Source organism: Nanorana parkeri, unplaced genomic scaffold (genome assembly GCF_000935625.1).
Source record: "Nanorana parkeri isolate BGI_ZX_2015 unplaced genomic scaffold, ASM93562v1 scaffold105, whole genome shotgun sequence".
NCBI lineage: Eukaryota > Metazoa > Chordata > Amphibia > Anura > Dicroglossidae > Nanorana > Nanorana parkeri.
Window position 1 is genome coordinate 801,822 of NW_017306373.1, and position 23,935 is coordinate 825,756.

The following is a 23,935-nucleotide window of genomic DNA, read 5'->3' on the forward strand; positions in this document are numbered from 1 at the left end:
TGACAGATTTTGTTATACTTTGCCAGGTAATAACCCCAACGAACCTTGTAGACACCAGACTGTTCACAACCAAGGCATAGGTGCTCCTCCCATTTGCTTCCCTTTAATAAATCATACGGATTACCTTAAAGCTGACCATGCGCTGGTAGATGTTCGGACAAACTTTTGTAAAAGAAATCTCATCAGAATATTAAATAATGACATCAGACTTGTAGAACTTCATTTAAAATTTGGTTTGAAAAAAAATTCCAAAATCTAATTTTTTTTTAACGAAATGCTACTGGTATGTAGCCAGCTTTAGATTTGTATCCTGTGCTATTAAAGTGGACCTATCATTATAGCTGGTCCACACCATATCCGTTTAATTTAGCTCATGTTGACAAAGGCAGTTAAAGTGTTTTTTTTAAACACTTTTTTTTAAAAACACTTTTAAACACTCGCATTAATGTGTATTTATTTAATGCATCATATTGATGTGCAAATGAATTAAATAAATTATGTAATATTTTTTTCCTTAATGTGGGTTGCTTTGTAATGTGTTCCAACATGTTCCAATTTCACAAAGCTCACACCAATACAACAAGTAAGACAATGGGAAAAGATGGATTTCAGCTAGTTATTTCATTGAGCCTGCATTAGGCCTGTGTCGGGCTGTGTTGCTAAACACAGGACCAATGCAATAGCAAGCCAAAATCTATGGTTTCCAATTTCCTCAGTTTACATGGCGTGAATGGACCCTAAAATTCACACTAATCAATAGGGTACATTAGCATTACCTAATAATACTATAATATCTTGCGTAAAAAAATGTACCTTGTTCTAGCGTGACAAAAAAGAAAAACCTTTCCATCATGTGATCTACAGCTAAGGTATAAGATCAAGTCCTAAAGAGCGCTTGGGTGTTCCACCTCAATACAGACTGAAGAGAATGTATTGTTTTTAGCACTAGTAAGCAGGAATAAGAGCCTGTATTTGTAATGAGTAAACATGGCTGCCCTCATATATAAGTACACAGAATACAGAGGTTTATAAAGATGAAAACAATACCATGCATTAATCAGATTATTTACATTACATGAATCTCTTTAAGTGTAATGAATATCATTAGAAAAAAATATAGATCCTAATTCAACAGCTAAAGAGGACTATTAAAGATTGTTCTATGAAATAGTAGGGTACCCTGATAAGATTTTGCACTGAGGCAGCAAAGTTTCTCATGTCATCTTTTGCTGCCAGTGTCAGTGGGTCGCTTTCAGCACGTGCAGGTACTGTTGGAGCTTGCCCATTACCCCAACCCTCACACTCTTTTTGGCCCATCACCATGATGAGCTGTTTCACTGGTCAGTAGAAATACACTGAAGGTGGGTATAGTGGGTAAGCTCTGCCCCAGCAAAAAAGTGTTGGAGATTTGCTGGTTTATAACTGCCCAGCATTCAGGTGTGTAGTAACCAATTAAGGCCACTTTCATACAGGTATTCTGTCAGTCTGTTTTTTTGTATCTGTGATCAAAAGCAGCCTGCAATGTATCCCTATGCGTCTGTTTACATCCGAGTCTGTTCAGCTTCCAAACGCAATACATTTTTGTGCAGGTTTGCTTTTGCATATGGGCACGCACATCCATTTACATCTGGTCGCCCATGGGGATTCCATCTTATGGGAAACTAAACATACAGATGTCCCATATGTGACATCTATTTCTGTCCTTATTCAAATCAGCAGGGGAGTTGATCCCTGCTCTATGGATCCCCACTGAGACAGAACTGAGGGCTCCCCAGTGAAAGGAGTAAAAGGGGCCTAAAGCTACTGTGTTAAAGAGACACTAAACTCAGGAGTACCTTAACTATTAACAAAAATGTAGCTTATTTGCGTATCACTTGCCTGTAGATTGTCAAATGATATCTACATTGGTGCAGACACCCCTGTGTCCCTGCTTACACACATGCTGTCCCTGCGTGTGTTGTAAGGTAGCCATGGCTCCAGCTCACTCCTGTGCTGGACTATAATCTCAATACAAATTAGTTAACTAAACATGAGATTACGTTCATCACGGGAGCAAGCTTGGAGCGGTGGCTACTTTACAACACACACAAGGACCATGGGAAACAAAAGTAGCCACCCCCCAGAAGGAAGGACAGTGACAGCACCAATTCAGCGATGATTTGAGGATCCACAGCCAGGTTATACACAAAAGGGTTACATTTTTGTTAATAGGGTACTTGAATGCATTTTTAACACTTTAGTGTTACTTTAATGTCCAGGCACCTTAAAATCAATCGGTGCCCAGGCTAAAGGATTTACATATTCCGAAAAAGCAGCAAAGGCAGTTTAAAACAAGCCATCATTCACCTCTGTAGCTATAGACATCGTGGAGAAATTATCTTCAAAGTTTACAACACGGCCACTAAAATCTTAGTTTTTTCCCTAATACAATCTGTTGCACCAGAATATTGGCAGCCTGTCAGTCCTCTAATGTAAACACAAGGTGTTAGAATTGACTAAAATTGACTATGGTTTGTTGTAATCGTTGGGTAGCTTTGAAAATAAATCATATAATAAACATAGGATTGTTTGAGTGTCATAGCTGATGGGTTTTTTTCACCACTATCATGAAATAGATATCTAAATGTTCAAGCAGAAGAGTCAAATTGCTTGTTTGAGACAAATTAGAGGAATCAAAGTTCATTAAATAGCTCCTGTAACTGAATAATAGATGAATAATATACCCTCCATGCTTACACGACTATAAATGTATCAGCTATGTAAGAATGATGTACATGAATTTGGATGTACACCAATAAAGATGTAACTCTGATACACCATGTTTCCTGGATCATTACATTTGGCTTTGTTATCAAATATTGGATAGCTAGCAATTTCCTCTGCTTTCTCTTGTAGTATTCAATGGCAAAAACATAATAGATATTGTCATCTATGGCAAAGCATTGAGTTGTAACACAATATCACATGGGGTAGGAGCAAGCACTGCAAGAATGATTACTTAAATAATGAAAAATGAAACATTTAAAATATAACTAGACACAAAGATAAACCTCATTTTGTTAAACTGCCCACCAGTAACAGATTTCATGTTTGCAGCTTAAAAACTGGTGAAAGTCATACACTGTTAAACATTTCCATGTAGTAAAACAAACCTCCCCAAAAAAACAATGTTATCGAGGAGAGATCTGCACTTATTTTACAGGAAAATCATTTAGGATTCAGTAAAACTTAAGCAATGTAGAGCCGTTAAATAAAGAAGTTAAACATGTGATTTGTATTTTTCTCCCATGTAAGTGCCCATCTGATGAAGAACGTCTCTATTAATTTTACATCCACTCTTCAGAATAAAATCAGTGTTAAATTCAAATCTGTTCCCCCCTCAACCAACATACACAGAAGAAAATGATCCAATAATACAAAGCTACTGAAGTAATAGTGCAAGAGTTAGAAACAACACAACATGGAACCTCTGAGCAGGGGAAAGTTTTTTGGTGATCCTCTATTGTTCTCTGCCAGTTCACTGCATTAAGTGAGCACCACTCACTGCAGCTTATGAAAAATGTGTGTCACAAGCACACCAGAGCAGGTTATGTATTTGTTACATAAGAAAAAAGAAAAGTCAATAATGTACTCTAGAACAGGAAAGGTCACAATGTAGTAGGGTCCAGGTTACCTGTCTTGTCAGTAAGTAAATACACCAAGCGTCCCAACTCCTCAGGAATGGTGCTAGTTCTCACCACAGTGCCAGGGATATTTTCATCTCTCATGATCATCCAGCCATAAGCAGCCTTTCCCATGTCCAGGTTTACTCGCAAGCTGCCAAGAAAATATTGGTTTATTTATAAAGTCCTAGGAAGATAGCATAACTGAAAAAGTAACATATAACAGTCCTTCAGTGGGAAATGACAACCCCCTTCCCAAACACTGACCAGCGGCAGATGACCCTCTTATTTCCACTGTGCAACAGATAAGCTGTTGGTGACTTCCAAGCAAATGGATATATTTCCTACAATTTTAGTTTTCAGTAGTAAAATTGTCAATGGTAATCATATAAAATGGAATGGAGAGCAGCCTTAGCTATGGCAACAATAAATACAGCTTTTATTCTACTGTTTTTATATCATCACAGATGTCCCCAAAAGGGGATGTATCTAAAACAAAAACAAAATATTTGTAAGTTTTGGATAGTGTGGGAATTTTTTTTCAATTTACTTTGGATTGGTTTTCTCTTTCGCTTTCTGTGTTGTCTATGGAACACTGTTTTTAGACATCATATTGAATCCAAGACTTTCCCTACTCAATGTCCACTAAGTTCTGCTCCTTATTCAACCCGCCCTACCCAGCTGCCCACTCAAACTCTGTTACCTTCCTTCCCACATGCTAGTGATACAATTGGCATGAACCTGTAGAGAAAATGCCATCTGGACCACACTGGTGTGAACACTTTCAGGGTTATTCACAAAGGGTGAAGAGTTTGGAGAAGGCAGGAGAAGTGAACAATCTAGGCCAAAATAGCTGATCTGGAAAAAGTCTCCAATTCAGCTCACTTTCCAGTACAGCTATGTTGTCCTAGATTGTAGACTTCACCTGCTTTCTCCAAACTCTTCACCCTTTAGTGAATAACCGTGTTTGTGATCGCGCAGTGTTCCCTCTAGTCACAAGAAGCTCCATTCATAAATACTGGGCCTTGGCAGCTAATAGTGTGGCATGAGAAGGCGTTCCCCTCCATCATCAACAATACTGTTCCACATACAGTATATGCTCAATATACAGCACCATGTTGTTATTACTCCAGTAAGCATTAGTAGAAGAAGAGACAGGTGCTCCAGATCATGGCCACACACCGTCAAACACTTGGCTCCAAACCACAGCTTGAAAACCACTAGTCTAAATTATGCTGTTTAATCATATTCCTATGTAAATCTAAAAGGAACACAAGTGGCTAACAAAGTAATTTATATCCCAAAAACGAATCAATATCAACTACAGTTACATTATTTTGTTACATACCCCATCTGCAGAATATTCCTATGAAGTACTTTCCTGCAGGTCAACTTATTTATTTTCAATAAAACTGGTCTATTGAAATCTATTTCATTAACATTATAGGAGATGCCATTTTATGACACAAAACATAATACATAGAGATAACCATAGGCTAGAAATAGCTGTGTTTGTTACAATAGGATATGCAGCGTGTTGTATTATATCATACAAAGGATAACAGGTCCTTATAAATACATTCATGCTCTACAATGGATTAGATATCCTGATTAGTTTAGTAAAATGAACATTGCACAGAAATACAACAGCATTGCTTTTTGCAGTGATCTCTCAAGAATCAGCAGATTTGCAGGCACTTTCTCACTCTGTTTCCTGATAAGATCAATTTCCTTCACAATGTAAGCCAAGTGTATATTTCAAAAAAATGCAACATTCAGTGAAATTAAACATCCCTGTCTGTCTTTGCTACACACATACCTTATCGGGATGATGTAGGAAAATAGCAGGAAGAACCGGAACAGGTAGCGATACCACGGGCCAACAAACCCCTGCAAGGTTACCATTACAACAGAGAGAGCCACCAGAGCCAGAAATAGCGCCTTTGTTAGCTGGTTGAGTTCAAGGTCCAACAGTCCCACCTGAGCAAAAGACAGAACATTTTTTAACATAAAATATATATCATAAACTTCAGTTAACTGCATAAAATAAATATAATTCACATAATAACTATGTTCCAAAAAGGCATATAAGCTGACTGTATTATTTACTCTGAAAAGAAACTATTATGCTCTTATGTTATTCATTTTTTTCTATGCTGTTCGACCCAGAATATCACAAAAGTGAACGAGGAAAGACTGGTCTAATAATGGCCATCAATTCTGAATCAAAGTATCTTATTGCCAAATATCCATCATATTTGAATGCATTCTCTTTTGACTTTGAAGTTGATAGGGATTATGATTCTTTTCAATTCATCTTTATTTAAACAAGCTTTTTCTGTATGCTGAGAGATACAAAAACTGCTGCAAAAAATATTTTAAAAACACATGGCACAACCACCAGCAAAAACTCTTGAAAATGTTCCAGTCTGCTTGAACTTTCATTTCAATTTAACCTTAGAAAATCATGTGGAAATCTGTGTGCGCACAAACAGTAAACTTCCTGAAATCTGGAAAAGACAAGTTTTCCATTGAAATGAATAGAAATGCATTAAAACACATGTCAACGAGTTTTGAAATGAGCATTTCTGTGTGTTGATGCGCAATGCAAAGTGCTTTGCAACACACCTTTTGTGTTGCAAAGCCTAATTTGAGCAGAATACTACATCTAGCTACAAAGACTATACAATATTATATCTGTTCCCACCAAATTCATGAATATCTATATATTTATAGTAGGGATGCACTGATACCGGTTTTTCAGTATCAAGTACAAGCACCGATATTTATCTTTTGGTACACGCCGATACCGAGAACCGATACCGAGAACAGATACGGGTACTTCAGCTAGCATGAGGCTGGCTGGGAACCCGACTCCATGCTCTTTGGCCGGGAAGCCGGCATGATGCTGATTGACTGGGAACCCGGCCAGGAGACGGGTCATTACCCAGCTGGCTAATTATGGGTCATTACCCAGCTTCCAGCCAATTGACATGAAGTCGGCTTCCTGGACAATTAGGAAGCCGGCTCCATGCTGATTGGCTGGTAACCCGGCTTCCCAGCCAAACAGCATCGAGCCAGCTTCCCAGGCCAATCCGGAAGTCGGACGACAAGTGATTACCCACCGCCCGGCATCCTGATTGGCTGGGAGGTCGGCTGCATGTTCCTTCCCATCTATTCCCACCAAATTCATGAATATCTATATATTTATAGTAGGGATTCACCTGTATCGTTTTTTCAGTATCGAGTACCGATATTTATATTTCGGTACTCACCGATACCGGTACTTCCGCTAGAATGGAGCTGGCTTCAAGAAGCTGCATCAGGAAGCTGGGTGGCGTACCATTACCCGCCGCCCAGCTTCTTGATTGCCCAGGAAGCTGGCTCCATGCTGTTTGGCCGTCTCGATGCTGATTGGCTGGCTGTTTGGTTGGCTCGATGTTGATAGGTGGGGAAGCCGGCTGCCCAGCCAATTGCCATGGAGCCATCCTCCCGACCAATTAGGAAACCGGGAGGCGGGTCATTACCCACCACCCGGCTTTCTGATTGGCCGGGAAGCCAGCTCCATGCTGTTTGGCCGCCCCCATGCTGATTGGCTGGTAGCCGGCCAGACAGCATCGAGGTCAGGAAGCCGGCTCCATGTTCCCTCGCGGCACTGTCGGTCAGAGGAGATCTCCTTCTGACTGGAAGTTCTGGTATCGGAGCATTTGGTCCAGTACTCGTACTCGTCCAAATACTCAGTATTGGCACTGATACCAATACTAGTATCAGTATCTGTGCATAACTAATTTATAGTCTTCTATGAATATAGAAAGCACAATCCAAAGCATCAATCAGCATTAGCTATTTTTTGGGAAAATTATTTTCCAAAAATATTTGGTCTTATAGTTGGGAATGAAGCTCACCTCTAACAATGCTCTGTTTGTAAGTGAAGGAGACACAAACTAACTATTGTACATAAAAGATATAACTACAAATAGGAGAGCTGTTTAACCTGTCAAGATTTTACTTCTTTTGACCATCCAGTTCGGAGATTTACACAGCATTACGCTCAGCACAGCCCTGTTTAGCAGTGCAGGAGACCTGATTTTTCTCTGCTACAGTTAACACTTACAGGTCTTTTCTCTCCCCCAGCCTGTAACTGGACAGTGAAGGAGAAGCAGCAGGCTTCTGTTCTGTGTTCTCTTCTCCTATCAGCATGTTCTCTATTATCCCCCCTTCAGTCTATCATGAATGCAGCTGCCAGACTCATTCACCTTACCAACCGCTCAGTGTCTGCATCCCCCATCTGCCAATCCCTACACTGGCTTCCACTCGCCCAGAGGATAAAATTCAAAATATTAACAGTCACCTATAAAGCCATCCACAACTCCGCCCCTGGATATATCTCAGACCTTGTCTCAAAGTATCACCCTAACCATCCCCTCTGCTCATCCATTGACCTCCTGCTTTCCAGCTCCCTTGTCCACTCCTCCCATACTTGCCTCCAGGACTTCTCTAGAGTCTCTCCCATCCTCTGGAACTCTTTACCCCAACCTGTCCATCTATCTCCCACCTTGACTGCCTTTAGGCGTTCCCTAAAGACTCATCTCTTCAGGGAAGCCTATCCCACCTCAGGGGCAGGGCCCTCCTTACCATCTTGTCTTGAATTGTATTGTAACTGTAATGTCTTCCTTATATTGTAAAGCGCTGCGCAAACTGTTGGCGCTATATAAATACTATGTAATAATAATAATAATAATAATTAGTACATGAGAATATAGTACATTAAGGACTATAACATTACTTAACGGCATTTATGATCCATCTATGTTCTCACATGTGGGTTTGCCCACTCTGAAAATATAAAGATTCTTCTGTATCTATATTTATAAACATACTGTATATTTGTGGATATACTCTTGGGGACGGTGTGCTTCCAATACCTACTATCATTATATAGATATATAAAATGTTTCTATGTAGATATGAACGCAGGCTCCTGCAGCAATTATTTTAAGTGGTTTAAATCTCAGATGTTTTTCTAATTGTCCACCACAACTATGAATACTTAGTAACATTTTTATCCCACTATACAGCAGTCCCTGTGAATGAGGTGTAAAAGTGGAAACATTAAGAGGTATTTTGTAATAAATTTATAGCTACCTGGAGTTCAACAAACCAGACACACAGAAACATTTGTAATTTGTACTTGCACTACAGTAGGATGGGAGGATGGCCCTCCACCACTGCATCATCATAGATAATACATAAAATACTGGAATGAAACCTTCTACTGGCTTATGGAAGCGAGCACTAGACAGTAGACATGATTACCAAAGACCGACTGTGAAGACACGGAGTGGATGTATACACAAACCTTTTGAGGACTTGTAGTCCCCAGTATTGTATTTATGTGATGGATATTTTTTAACCAGTTTGCCAAGAATGCTTAGCAAAGACCTACTTTAAAACAAGGTGGAAAGCATGTCAGCAAAAACATTTAAAAGTTATGTGAGCTATTTATCTCTGTAAACCTTTACTGCACAAGTACCAACACAGCATTCCAGTATATAAAGGGAAACTCTCAGAAAACTATACTGAAAGTGTTGAGACAAATTCCACTTGCTTGTATACAGACTGCCCCTTCCCTTGAGAACAGAGGAGCAAAGGACCACAGTGGCTGATTTATCCGCTGCATTTAAAATGCAGCCCAACAAGGACAAATATCTGGCAATTTCCGCTGCTTCAACTACTACATAGTTTATGCTTGAATTATTGAGAAAAATAGGTTTTTGGATTAAAATGAAGAAAAATTAAGCCAGGGAAGTAGAGCATGTTTCAAAGCCCAGATCTTTTTGCGATGACAAAGGCGGTCTAAGTTTCAGGCCTCGCTGAGGATCAGATGAAGTCATTATTCATTCAGTCAGGGGAAAAAAAAGACTCAATTACCTCAACCTAAAGATGCTATCAATGAATGCAAAGTGCATATTTTACTCTATTCATCCAAATCCCATTAAAAAGTGAAAGGAATGATTTAATCTGGCTTTTCTAGAGTTGGCCTTTTTTTGTATTAAAATAAAGAATTACTGTCTTGCAACATATGTATCTGCTACCTCACACTTTTTCCTGTATCATAGCAGGGGAAGACTGTAAAGCGAGAAAAAAAAGAAAAAACTAACCGGAAATAACAGTTACCTATGCAAAAAAAGCAGAGCACAGAACAAAGGCATTCACATTCAAATATTGTAAACTTTCGTTTAGCTAAGGCATAGCTAGCTGTGAATAGCCCCTTGCAAATGTATAAAACATTTACAAAACATCTTGAAGAAAAACAAACCTTTTCTAGGAGTATATTAATGGTATTTTTGCTGCCAATTCTTCAACTCAACTCAACAGTGAACATATATACCATAACATTATCAAGATATAGCTGAGCCTTCTTGATCTGTTTAAAGCTGTTTTCCACTTAGAAAACCCCAGTAAGATGGAAAATGTCACCACAAGTCCCTAATGGCTGGTGGGCATCACCCCAAAAAAACACCTCTGTAGCATATCATTGTTTCTTATATACTTAATGAGCAGAAGCCATGTAGATGCAATTAACTCCTTTGGTTCTCGCTTCTAATTTAGGAAAGATCCTATACAAACTTAAAAAATATATATTTTAGCTCATGTTGTCTTAAAGTAAACCTATATTAAGAGACAAATGAAATGGAGGATGCGATTGAAATCCTTTTTATGCAAATACTAGTTACTTGGTTGTCCTTAGCTTACAGACCTAGAAAAAGTATGAAACAAGTCAAAACTCCATACTTATTTTGGTCAGCAATGACATTCTACATTTTTCATTCAGTACAATTTCCTTTCAAAATTCAACTGTAACAACAAAAATAGTTATTCATTAGTCATTAGAAGAAAGGTAATCGTGCAGGAAACTGCGCAGACAGAATCGCACACCACCGCCGATCGTGCTGGTGGTGCCAATATTTTGTAATGGCACGCCAGTGGCAGCAGGCAGATTGCGCGGTTTCGCGCAGCAATTCCACCTGTGCAATTGCGCACGATCGCAGTTAAAAAAAACCCCACAAGTCGCAAAAAAATCAATGGGGCAGCGCGGCAACCGATGTGTGCGATCAAGAGTCCCGGGATCTTTTAAGTCTGTTCCTGGCCTCATCTATTTTCTACCCTGTCCTGGCAGATGAAGGCCTAGATACAACAAGGCACAAAATTGAGATGTGCAAACAAGTTTGGATATATTCAACTGCTGGAATCTTGATGGAAGGGTTAACTGCATATAACTGCTAGCATTACTCTTTTGCAAATAAATACTGCCTGTAGTCAATTGTGTTGTGACCCTGCTAATTAGATTAATTGCTGATCTGACAATTTATTTGACTCTCCTACTTGCCCAAGAAATCACCCCAAGGTGCCTCCACATACTTTAACATGTTTACCTCATATTCATGTTTTCACATTTCCTATAATTTTCAAGAGTTGGCTGCTTCATCTGGTATTTTCTTATGGCCAGTCAGTATAAGTGGACATCCTGACCAATAGGAAGGTGTGGGCCAGGCCTTGACACTGATAGGACATGTTGAAATGTGCATATGAGAGCACCTTCAGATGTAAGGCACCACAAATTCTACAGCAGAAATGTAAAGGTATGTGTAGCTGAAGGTGGCCACTTTTGATTCTTGGGTCCAGTTGACTAGTTGTTCAACTAGAAGGGTGTAATCCAGTGACATTTTAGATTTTTTCCCCCCTAAAAAACAAATGTTTATGCATACCCTTTTACTTTTATATGGAGACTGGCTTAATGCAGTGGAGCCAATACATTAAGAAAAATGGACGTATATTTGTGGGCATCCACGTAAACACCCCTCTTGTTAGAATAAATAGAATGGCTATCCAGCTTGTTCTCATAATGCAGTGTCTATACAACTTTTCTCAACCTTTAAAATATTTCCATATCTATTGCAGGTACCCCAGGCTTTTCTTAATAAATATTTAATAGGCCAACATTCTGTACTCACCCCCCATGAACACAGCAATGTGCTTTCACGTGTCATAATATTTGATTTGTTTAAACTGGCAGCAAAAGCTAAATTAAATACTCTGCTGGAAATAATAATCTCCAAGGGAAAAATTGTACATAACGTCTGATATAAGCACAATGGTTTAGTAAACGGGATTGTTCAAAGATAATGAAGACAATAATTGTTTGTATAATCTAAAAAGCCACTAATGGCAGCAATCACAACTCCATTTAGCTTTTCTTAATTTACAAAGCAAGTTTTAAGTAGCTAATGGTCCTAAGACAAGAAATGGTTTATTCAACAACAAAGGGTAAGTACAGTACTCTGATTAACCTATTCAGTGCTACTGGAATTCCTGGAAGGATGCCTTAGTGGCAATGAAGAGGTTAAGCAAACTACAACTGGCTGATTGCTGGGGTAATGTTAATGCTGATCCATAAAGCTTAATTCATGCATCACAAGTCTGAAGAGCCTGAGCTGTGTGCCCCAGTGAGATCATTTGCACAACAACATTTTTTTCAAGAGTTGCAAAGTCTTCAAGATCTGAAATAGGCTAATTTAACACAAGGTAAAACAATGTGTATGGCTCTTCTATGAAACAGACCCCCCAGGGATTCATCTCATAATACAATTTTCCCATGGAGCTCCTCTAACTTTCATTCTTTCAAGTAACATAGGATAGCAGAGATAACACATACACTGTGAGTTTACAATCAGCCCTTTTACATGGACAGCGACATGCTTTAGATGGAACGCTAAAACTATTTATGAAATCTGCACCGGCTGTTAACCTCTTCAGAGAGATGATACCCACCCTGTCTGATATGGAACTACACCGACTTGGAAATGTTGGAAAGTTCTTAATCAGTAGAAGACAGCACATGTCCAGGTTTCTCAGGCTTTTGATGTATTTCTAAGGTTAGAATTCTATAATCCTGGAAGGTGAGGATATGAATCAAAATACTTGCTACAGTAATTCTATTACGTTCATTAAAAAAGAAGCATTCATGAAAAATGAATGAGCAAACAGTTCCTTTAGGTATATTCTTAATAAAGATTGGTAAAAAAAAATGGCACACTGCATAAATACACTGCAATTTGACATTTAGATAAACATACATAACTTTAGTTCTTTTGAAATAAGTGGGAGTGTCTAGTGAATTTGAAACTGACAATGTACTGCAAGGTTACAGTCGTATGTTGCAATGCGAGATAAATTGCAGTATTGGTAACAACTTAAAATTTACAATGTTTGGCATAGCTTTGTGTACATAAAAAATAGGCTAGGCTGATTTAACATGTATGACCTTCATTAGCAAGCAGGTGCTTCAAGAGGTAGGTCCTAAAAAATATGTTGCCTCATCTACAGACAATGGGTCTTCCTAGTTTATAGCTGTCTTAGGAAAAGGTATGGGCAATCATCAGACCATCAGTAGAGAAGGACAGTGCAGGCGTGTGGACTTATGGGCACTGGCTGACAACAGGAAAACTATCATGTGCAAAGTGCATTGGAACGACTGCCTGTAGTTTCCAAGCAGAGCGTTATCACCCTTTAAACAGGGAATCAAAGAAACACAGGAGAACTGGCAGGATCAGCAGGTAATTAATGGAACAAACTTACACTTAAACATAGAGCACATAGGCTCTGTTGTTTAATGCTTTATTACCAGATATACAACACTGTGCAAAGGTTTTAGGCAGGTGTGAAAAAATGTTTTAAAGTAAGAATTAGGTATGCACTGATACCGACCCTAGTATCGGTAACGGTGCTGATACCGAGTATTTGGACGAGCACTTGTACTCGCCCAAATGATCCGATGCCTAGCCCGATACCCGAACTTCCGGGAACTGGTGAATCAGGAAGCCGGGCAGCAAGTTATTACACGCTGCCTGGCTTCCTGATTGGCGGGGAAGCCAGCTCCATGCTCCCTCGTCACTTGGTCGGGAAGATGGCCAATGAGTAATCAGGATGGCGAGTCATTACCCTGGTGACGAGGGAGCATGGAGCCTGCTTCCTGGCCAATCAGGAAGTCGGGCACTATGTAATGATTAGCCACGTGCCTTCCTGATTGGTCGAGAAGCTGGCCAATCAGGAAGCCAGGTGGCAAGTCATTACCCACCCCGGTTTCCTGATTGGCCAGAAAGCTGGCTCCGTGGTTCCTCGTCACCTGTTGACGAGGGAGCATGAAGACGGCTTCCCTGCTAATCGTGAAGCCAGGTGCCGAGTCTTTACATGCTGCCCGGCTTCCTGGCTAATCAGGAAGCCTGATGGATGAGTTATTATACGCCGCCTGGCTTCCTTAATGGGACTTCCGGTACCAGTATTGGCGAGTACTGAAAAAAAATATCGGTACTCATACTCGATACCGAAAAACCTGTATTGGTGCATCCCTAGTAAGAATGCTTTCAGAAATTAAAGTGTTAATAGTTTATTTCTATCAATTAACAGAATGGAAAGTACAAGAACAGAAGAGAAATCCAAATTAAATCAATATTTGGTGTGATCACTCTTTGCTTTCAAAGCAGCATCAATTCTTATCGGTACATTTGTACACAGTTTTCGAAGGAACTCAGCAGGTAGGTTGCTCCAAACATCTTGGAGAACTAACCACAGATCTTCTGTGGATTTAAGCTGTCTTTCTGTCTCTTCCTGTAATCCCAGACAGACTCGATGATTTTGAGATCAGGGCTCTATGGGGGACAAACTATCACTTCCAGGACTCCTTGTTCTTCTTTATGCTACAGATAGTTCTTAATGACATTGGCTGTATGTTTGGGGTCATTGTCCTGCTGCAGAATAAATTTAGGGCCAATCAAATGCATCCCTGATGGCATGGCATGATGGATAGGTATCTGCTGGTAATTCTCAGCATTGAGGACACCACTGATTCTGACCAAATCTCCAACTCCATTTGCAGAAATGCAGACCCAGACTTGCAAGGAACCTCCAGCATGCTTCACTGTCGCCTGCACACACTCATTATTATATCGCTCTCCAGCCCTTCGGAGAACAAACTGCCTCCTGCTACACCCAAATATTTCAAATGTTGACTCATCAGTCCAGAGCAACTGCTGCCATTTTTCTGCATCCCAGTTCCTATGTTTTCATGCATAGCTGAGTCGCTTAGCCTTGTTTCCACGTTGGAGGTATGGCTTTTTGGCTATAAAAAACGAACCATATGGCGGTACTGCCGTTCACTGAAACTTTCGACCAGCCTCTTTCCATGCTCTCACCAATCAAATTGTTACACGGCCGTTTGCTCTACTCATCTGTCAAAATTAAAAAGTCTCTCATACTCCCGCCAGTTCTCCTACCTCTCCATCCTGGCTTGACAAAGAGGCACAGCCTCGAAACGCGTAGCCCATATACCTTTACCCCATCTTATGAGAAGGATAGCCTTCCATTTCTGTTTGAACTTTCTCCTCCACGGACATCTAGTTTCTTACACAGCAGCGGCGCAACACTTGAAACTGTCTTGAGGCATGGACTTTTCTCCTTACAGCCGTCAGGGCTCAGCCTGGCCAGCTGAGCCTGTACACTACCATTTACATCTGGGGAACCTTTCATACAAAGTGACAGCTGCCAGCATAGGTTCCAGCCAGAGGCTTCGTGATCCACTAGCCTTCTTCCCTCGCTCCAGCCACAGGAAAACGGAGGATTTTTTCCTATTGACGGGACAGCCATCCTATTTCCCCAGCAATGAGTTTCTACTGCCTCCATCTAACAGTGAGTTACCCTCCTCTTTCTTCACATATACCATCAAAGTCAGACTTTTCTCCGGACAGTAGATGGGTGTACTTGGGTCCCACTGGTTTCCATCAGTTTGGTACTGATGGCACTGCTGGACATCTTCCGATATCAAAGGGAAGTGAGCATGATGTGTCTTTCACCTGCTGCATCAAGTTTCCTTGGCCGACCACTGTGTCTACGGTCCTCAACTGTTTTTTCGTGCGTCTTCAAAAGAAATTTAACAGCACATCTTAGAACCCCTGCCTTAAAATCTTTGCTTGAGAGAGACCTTGTTGATGCAGTATAGCTACCTTGCGTCTTTTTGCTGTGCTGAGTCTTGCCATGGTGTATGACCTGTGACATGAAACGGTCTTCCACAACCTAACCTTAGTAGCAGAGTTTGGCTGTTCCTCACCCAGTTTTAAGCCTCCTATACAGCTGTTTCAGTTTATGACTGTGTTTCAACCTACATATGAAATTGATGATCATTAGCACCTGCATGGTATAATTGGTTGATCATACACCTGACTCTAATCCTACAAAATCCCTGACTTTGTGCAAGTGTAAGAATCAATGCTGGTTTGAATCCAAAGGGTAGTCACACCAAATATTAATTTGATTTAGATTTTTCTTCTGTTCGCTCACTTTGCATTTGATGAATTTAATAAAAATAAACAATACAAATATATATTTTTTAAAGAATTCTTACCTTAAAGCATTTTTTTCACAGTTACGTAAAACCTTTGCACAGTACTGTACGTAATGCAGTTAGGAGATGGGGGGAGTGATCCCCAGTTAAAATTATTTTTAACCCTTATGTTTGTTAAGTTTTTTAAATTCTTTATTACTTCCATTGCCAGCTTGTAAGACCCTTTTCCCAGTTTCTATGCTTAGAATAGAAAGGAAAGGTAGCACTTCTCAAATATACTTTTTCTCAACTTAAAATCAATGCTGTACTGTAGGTGAAATGGGAATGCTTTAACCACTTCCGGGCTGCAATACATCTATAGACGGCGGCCCATTGAAGTGGTTAAAACAAGAACACAGCTGCAGCAGCCGTGTTCTTGGTACCGCTCTTAACAGCAGGCGATTGCTGTTAATTTACAAGCGATCCGGCGTCTGTACAGGCGCCGGATCGTTTGTACCGTGCGGCGGCGCCCCCCCTCCCCGGCTGCCGGTGTCTTCCCCTGGATCACTGGACCTGGAAGTGATGTGTATTACATGACTTCCGGTGTCAGTCTCCGGCTCTTAGAGCCAGGAGATGGAGCTGGGGAAGCAGACCTCTGCTTCCTCAGCTTCTTTGGGGTCCCTAGGTGACATTAGGGGTCTGCAAGACCCCTAATGTCTCCATAAAGAGGACCTGTCACACCCTATCTGCTATTAGATAGGGTGCTTGTTAGCTCCCTATCTAATAGCAATAGGGTTAGTGGAAAATAAATAAATAAATAAAGTGTTAAAAAGTTTTACAAATTAAAGTAACATAAAAGAAAAATTATAAAATGGAAAAAAAAAATGTTTTAAGACCCCCGTCCCCCACGTGCACGCACATACACACACAAACACACGTCGGTGCGCCTATGTGCAAAAACGACAATTGCGCTACACATAGTACATATCGCCGCGAACGTCGGAGCGAGAGCAATAATTCTAGCACTGTCAATCACTGTTAGCACTAAACTGATGAGCGGTTAAAGCGTTTAAAATGTTCCCTATGGGAAATTTTGGGTATTTATATTTTTTGCGGCTTCACGGGCGAACGCAATTTTAAGGCTTGACATGTTTGATATCTATTTACCCGATGTGATCCCGTCTTTCATATTTTACCAAAAAATTGGGTATTATATTATGTTTCTGTGCACTAAATTTTAATTTAGTTTATTTTTTCCTAAAAATATGGGTTTGATAAACATTTGCGCAAAAACCATGCGACGTAAAAAATTGCACCTAGCATTTTTTTAATTCTACAGTGCCTCAGCTTTCAGACAATATATCATTGTTGGGGGTCTGAAGCTGTTTTCAACCCTAAGGCCAGATTTTCCTGCACATTAGGCAAGGGTGGCCATACACAGGAAGATTTGTCCAGTGGACACTGCTTATGGCCTGTTATGCAGCGCGATTTCTGAATCATCAGTTTTCCTACATGATGGAAAATGTCCCGACATCTCCTTGACTTTGCTCCCTACACTAAGCTTTATTTGCTTAACAACATATATCTTACAAGGTGGTTGTATTGTGTAGATCTGGCTACCAAGGGACTTGTATTTATGTTCATCTACTTCTGAAATGTACACAGCTCTGCAAGACAGCACAGCCCTTTCTGGCAAAACAAAGTGACCTGATTTTCTCTGCTGCATTTGATTAATACTTACTGGTCTTGTCCCGCCTTCAGCCTGTGAACGCACTGGATTCCCTTTAACTAATTTTTAGGCACAAATACCAAAATGTCATGCTGACTAATCGCAAAGTTTTAGCTCTGTTATGCATCTTTTTATTAAAGTGTTCTTGTGGCATATTAATGTTTGCCACTCACATGTTTTGTGACATTTGGCATAATTTTTCAACTGTGCAGTAATTGCGGCAAGATTTGCGACATTACAAACTCTCTGCACATTTAAGAAGTATGCTTGAGCACTTCTGAAAGTACCGCAAAGATAATTCAGCTTCATACACTCAAATCAGCTAAGCACTTCAGGACTATTTAGCTCTCCTCCAGGTGGTTCCCAGCAAGATGGGACAATTTAGAGACAGAAACAATTTAGAGACAATTCTCCTTTTGAAGGCATTTAGAAGTGAAACATAAACTAGGATAATAAATCTGTCACTATATGCACTCGAAATCAGGGATGCGACAGTTTAAAAGACTCTGATGATGCGACCAAATTGATACATTTCCCCTAATGTGTTTTGGGTAATGGTGAAACTTGGGAGATCTGGAAGAATAAAAATCAAGAATTGCTCGGGATTTATACTGATATGCTGCAGAAAGTCTGCAAAGACCAATCTGTGACTTGACAGGATAAGGAGAAGCAGCAGACAGATGAAATCATCTCTCAGTGATGGGCCAGAGCATATGCATTGCTTTTTCTATCAGTATGAGCCCTGCTGTACAGGGGATTGCAAGTCAAACTCATGTAATTACACAGATTGCATTTAAAAATACATTTAATTATGTATTATTTAATAGGGAGCGGCATTATTCTGTGTCTTTTATAGCTGCATGGATTTCAGCTTTAAAGTAAATCTGTGGCAAACATATATTGAAACACACCAAGTTGTCTTTGAGTGTCATCCTGCAATTCATGTGTGCACCTTTTTGTTGCAATGTGTGCAACATTCATTACATTTTGTCATACTGAGAGGGATACCAGAGTGGAGCCAACACTGAAATCCGAACAATACGCATGTGAACATTCAGGAGCAAAGAAGCTGAATGCAGGGAGCATAAGTATGTGCAGACTACTTGTGGAGCCTGCTATTTCTTAGTCAAATATTAATTTAAATCTCTCTTATCAATTTATGTATTCGACTTAGTCATCCCCACTTAATATTCTCTCTTTTTTATAATGTAAATTCCAATCACTAAAAAACACTAAGTATTTTTTCTGGCCATCATTAGTTTATAACTGCAATGTACATAGCACATTAATATATTATTTTAGTAAAATATTAAACTGAATTAAAATAACCAAATTAGGGTGTACGAGTATTTTACTATGTGCTATGGGCTATTTTGACCAGCAGAGGGAGATGCTGACTGGCGTTAGTAATGTCATTTAAAATTACTCTAGTCATCTCATTGTAACTTTGTACAAAATTAAATACAAATCATGGTTATACAACAATACAGGCAAGGAGAACATTAATTGTACTTTGATTGCTGAAGCAAAGAGCTGCAAACCAAGCCTTGGAAACCAATATGTTAATTATTGGATTGAAATGTGATTAATACCTTGAGCGAGTACAATGATTTGCAGCCTTATTCCCACTACAACTGAACAATAAGCCTTGCAGAACCATAGTCCAAAAATACAGAAACAAATGTGCAGCAATAAAATCTCTAAAAAGACAGCAACGACATAGCTCAACCAAATGAATTGTGAACTGACAACAAAGGAGAGACTGAGCAAGTAATTTATACTATTTAACTTAGTTACAAGTCAAATGACTGGAAGCATGGAAACAATGTCTCAGGGTATCATAAAGCTTAATAGTTTTAGGAACTAAGATGCCTGTACCTATTGCCTTTCTAATGGTATGCTGCTCTCCATTGGAAGCTATCAATTTTAAATGGTTTTCACAAGACCACCCACCAATTTAGAATAATTACTTCAATAACCTGGGCTTTCAGGGACATCGGAAACCTGAACAATCACTCATATAAAGAAATCCTGGGGTCAAACGCACAGGTTTCAGTTTCATTTAATTAAGCAAAGGGAGTTGATTTAAAAAAAAATATTATAGCTAAATAGTTATTTTATGGTTCTCCGTTTAAAAAACAAGTGCGAGTCAAAGTCACATTAACATCACCTTGAATAAAATGTTATGTAATGCACTGTCATAGCACCATTTTCCTCTTCTGAATTTCAGAAGGTATTATAAAGGAGAGTTACTTGATTTTGAAGTATACTCAATATTTAATGCTTGTAATGAAAAAGTACAAATCGTGTAAAACTGCATATTTAAAATTGTTATTATTGACAGATCCCAGCAAGCCTAATCTTACTTATGTATTTATTTTTTATATCCCAATATAATTTTTTATATCCCAATATAATATCCCAAATGGTGCCTTTATATGTGCTTTTTTTGTAATAATTGCATATATTTAATGGATTACTGCAGCTAAGGACAGGAGCCTGTGGTACATTCTGATCAGAATAGACAACAGAGTCTGTATACACTCTTACTTGGCATGTAGCACCACTCATACCAAAGCAAGATTTCTGTACCGCTTTCAAGAATAACAATATTTGGCACTCTCCTCCTTGAATTTGATAGTTAAATGCAAATGTTAAAATAGTTATCTCATGTAGTTAAGATTAAAGTTTCAAGGGTGCCATGCTCCCTTTGCCAGAAGCAAGTATAAACAAAAGGAAAACAAACATATATAGTGTTACAAATTAACAAAAGGATAACAAAATGATGAAGCAAAATAGGATTGAACATGCACATCCCATTAACCAATTGTTACCTAGTGTCCATAATAACTAAAACAAAGTTCCAGTAAGAGTTAGGAGTAGGGGTTGGCTGATTGATTTTTTTTTATAACCGATACCGATTATGGGCCACTTTTCAGGATGGTAACCGATATCAGGTACCGATATTGCCTGATATGGGCCGATCACTACTGAGCCTCGCCCCCGCCCCATTCATCTGCTGGCAGCAGGATTCCGCAGCTGGCAGTTGAATGTAAACAGCAGGCAGTGGGCAGTGCAATAGTCAGCCTGCTATTGTAATTTGAAATCGCCAATAGCAGGCTGGCTACTGCTTCCCCTGCTATCTGCTTCTTTTATTGTACTGGCAGCGGCCAGCCAGAAAATCTATGTAAGAACAGAGCTGGCAGCCTTAGGCCCCGTTCACATGTAGTGACATACCTTTGCAGCGGCCGGTATAGCATGACTTTCGGTGCGACTTTCCAGATACTGTAGCGTGACCTTCTCCGTCGGGCTCCATAGAAAAAAAGCAAAATCCGCCGAAAAAAGGGTCCAGTAGAAGCGACTTGCGACCGCGACGAGCGACATGGAGCTAAGACAGCTCCATTGACTATCATTAGCCGGCGACTTTTTGCGATATCGCGCGGCGGAAATTGCGCAATAAGTCGCTACATGTGAACGGGGCCTTAGAGTTGCCGGCTCCGCTCAGAACTTCTGAGCAGAGCCGGCAGCTCTAAGGCTGCTGGCTCTGTTCCTACATACAGGTGAAACTCGAATAATTAGAATATCGTGCAAAAGTAATTACAGTAAGTGCTGCAAAAGGGGCCCAAACCAAATACTGAGTACATATGCATGCTTGTACTTTTCAGAGGTCCGCTATTGTTCTATGTACAATCCTTGTTTTATTGATTGCATGTAATAATCTACTTTTTTGAGGTTGTGGATTTGGGGTTCTTGGAGTTTTCATGAGCTGTAAGCCATAATCATCACAATTATGACAAATCACGGCTTGAATTATCTTGCTTTGCATGTAATGAGTCTATCTCATATATTAGTTTCACCTTTTAAGTTGCATTAGTGAAATAAATGAACTTTGCACGATATTCTAATTATTCGAGTTTCACCTGTAGATTTTCTGGCTGGCTCCTTCCATAAGCTGATCGAGGGATGCTTCACACAGTGTTTTTTTATCGGTAATATCAGTACATTTAACCAATACCGATAATGAAAAAATCTGGAAATATCGGTCCCGATTGTCGGTAGATCCGCTAATCGGTCGATTCCTAGTTAGGAGGAAAGAAAACGGACACTGGCAAACAAAAAAAGCTGTTGGCCAGCCACATAAAACCCCTCCGACTTCCAGCATGCGGCAGTTTTGTAGAAAAGCAGTACTTAGGAGTAGATCACAGACACAGAGGTGGGACCTGTGTCCCTAAATGAACTTCAAGAAACAAATTTTATGGTATGAATATGAACAAAAATCCTGTTTGCTTTATTGTTTATTAATGTAGAATAACACTCTCAAACTTTTTTTAATATGAATGAATGCAGATCAAACAAATATACATTGCTTAGTAGTTTTTGCCCAAGCACTTACAGTCATCATGTTTCCAAGCATCTGGCTTCAACTCTCTCAGCTCAGCTTCCCTGAACTTCCTATCCAGCACAAGATCTCAAGGGACACAGCAGTCAGCAGCAAATATACCGCTGGGAAAAGGGAGGAAGGAGGAGCAAGGAACCAGGAAAGTGGCTTGCCTTGCTGTGCCTGTGTGTTTCTGGAGACTCACACAGCTTACTAGCACACACAAGGATGGCTCCTTAGGATACTGCAAGGGAAAAAGAGCCCCTGAGCAGCCAGCTCCTGAGAACTGATTTTTCCTGCTGAATCAGCTGAGTCCCCGAGCACTGGACCAAGATATCAGGTCCAGTGCTCAGGGGATCAGCTGCTTCAGCAGGAAAACTTTTAAACATCAAGGAGTGACATCCATTGTTAGTGATTTAATCAGCATTTTAATTAGCTTAAAAACCTTTGACTTTAATATCACTTTAAGAACACTGGATTTAGATGTACTGATATGATGAAAATGTCCAAAAGCAGTCCAACTGGGGGGGGCAAACCGCAAACAAAAAGCTAACAGGCCCACATAACAAACAGAATAAAACTGGGGGCAACCTGAAGCTCAAATAGCTGCCTAAAGGACCTTACACTTGTAACTGGCATCAGATAAGGCCCAAACATCCACCTGTTAAAACATAAAGAATAGAAGACCAGGTGGCAGCCTTGCAAATCTTGGAAACAGTTGCCTGATGCATAAAAGCCCAAGAGGCACTCACAGACCTAGTAGAGTGCGCCTTGACAGGAAAAGGTGGAACATTGTTCTTAGGGCCATAATCTTAAACAAAGATCTATCTGAGCCACTGAGAATTGCTGAAGCGAGAAGCTGATTCCCCTTTACGGGGACCATGAGGAATGAAAAAAATAAAGTTTATCTTCCGTCACTGGAATCAGTGACTGAGAAGTAAACCTGTACAGAATAAACTATATCCAGGCAGTAGAGGGAGATTTCCCCCTGATGTTGACCAGCAAGTGTTTTTTGTATTGCTGTTCCACAGATCAACATTTTGGCCACAGGTCTCCTTTTGTTCACAGACAGGATACGCATTTGGCAGATAAGACAGATAATATCAACACAATAATGTAGGGATGAATGCAAAAGCTCTAAGTGCTCGACAAGTAAAGTGTCGGTGAGAACTGTAGCTGAATCGCTTGCTATCAACTGAGTTCACTCCACTAAGCTCAGACATACTGACATCACAGATATGTTAGGTTTTTTTTTGTAACTGCTAAGATCTGTAAAGATGTCTTCCCCCCTGACAAACAACCAGAAAAATGAGTTGCTGGCATTTAACATTTCTCGTATTTGCTCCTTTTTGGTATGTTCAATATACCAATTAAATATACATTTTCCATTCAAGCAATCAAGTTGGGCGAATCACTTCTCAAAGTTAACTTCAATGTTTCAGGTAGAAAATGGGGCAATAAAATAAAAGGAAAGGTCTTCCCTGCTTTTATCCAGTTAAACATATATAATCCACAACATTATACTAATACTAACTAGAAATGTATCATATGAATGAAGGATGCGGGGGTGCTAAAAATGGTAATGTGTTAATATGTCTCATAAGTATACAAGGGTAAGAGGGTGCTATGGATGAGTCCATGGTACAACCTCATAACTGAAGGAAAACAATCCTGATATCATCTGAATAGGGCTACAACTAATGATTATTTTCATAACCAATTAGTTGGCTAATAATTTTTTCAATTAATCGGATATAAAAATAAATAAATACGATCCTTAATTTAAAATA

The 23,935-nt window shown here is 39.8% G+C and overlaps 1 protein-coding gene across 1 annotated transcript in view; it reads right to left on the bottom strand.

Moving 5' to 3' along the window:
• Positions 1–23,935, bottom strand: part of ATP9B (ATPase phospholipid transporting 9B (putative)) — a 245,998-nt gene that overhangs the window by 62,478 nt on the left and 159,585 nt on the right. The window contains exons 12-13 of the mRNA XM_018553011.1: positions 5,482–5,642; positions 3,674–3,816 (exon numbers count right to left, since the gene is read on the bottom strand). Of these exons, the coding sequence (XP_018408513.1) occupies positions 3,674–3,816; positions 5,482–5,642 (304 nt within the window). The remainder of the gene's footprint in view (positions 1–3,673; positions 3,817–5,481; positions 5,643–23,935) is intronic.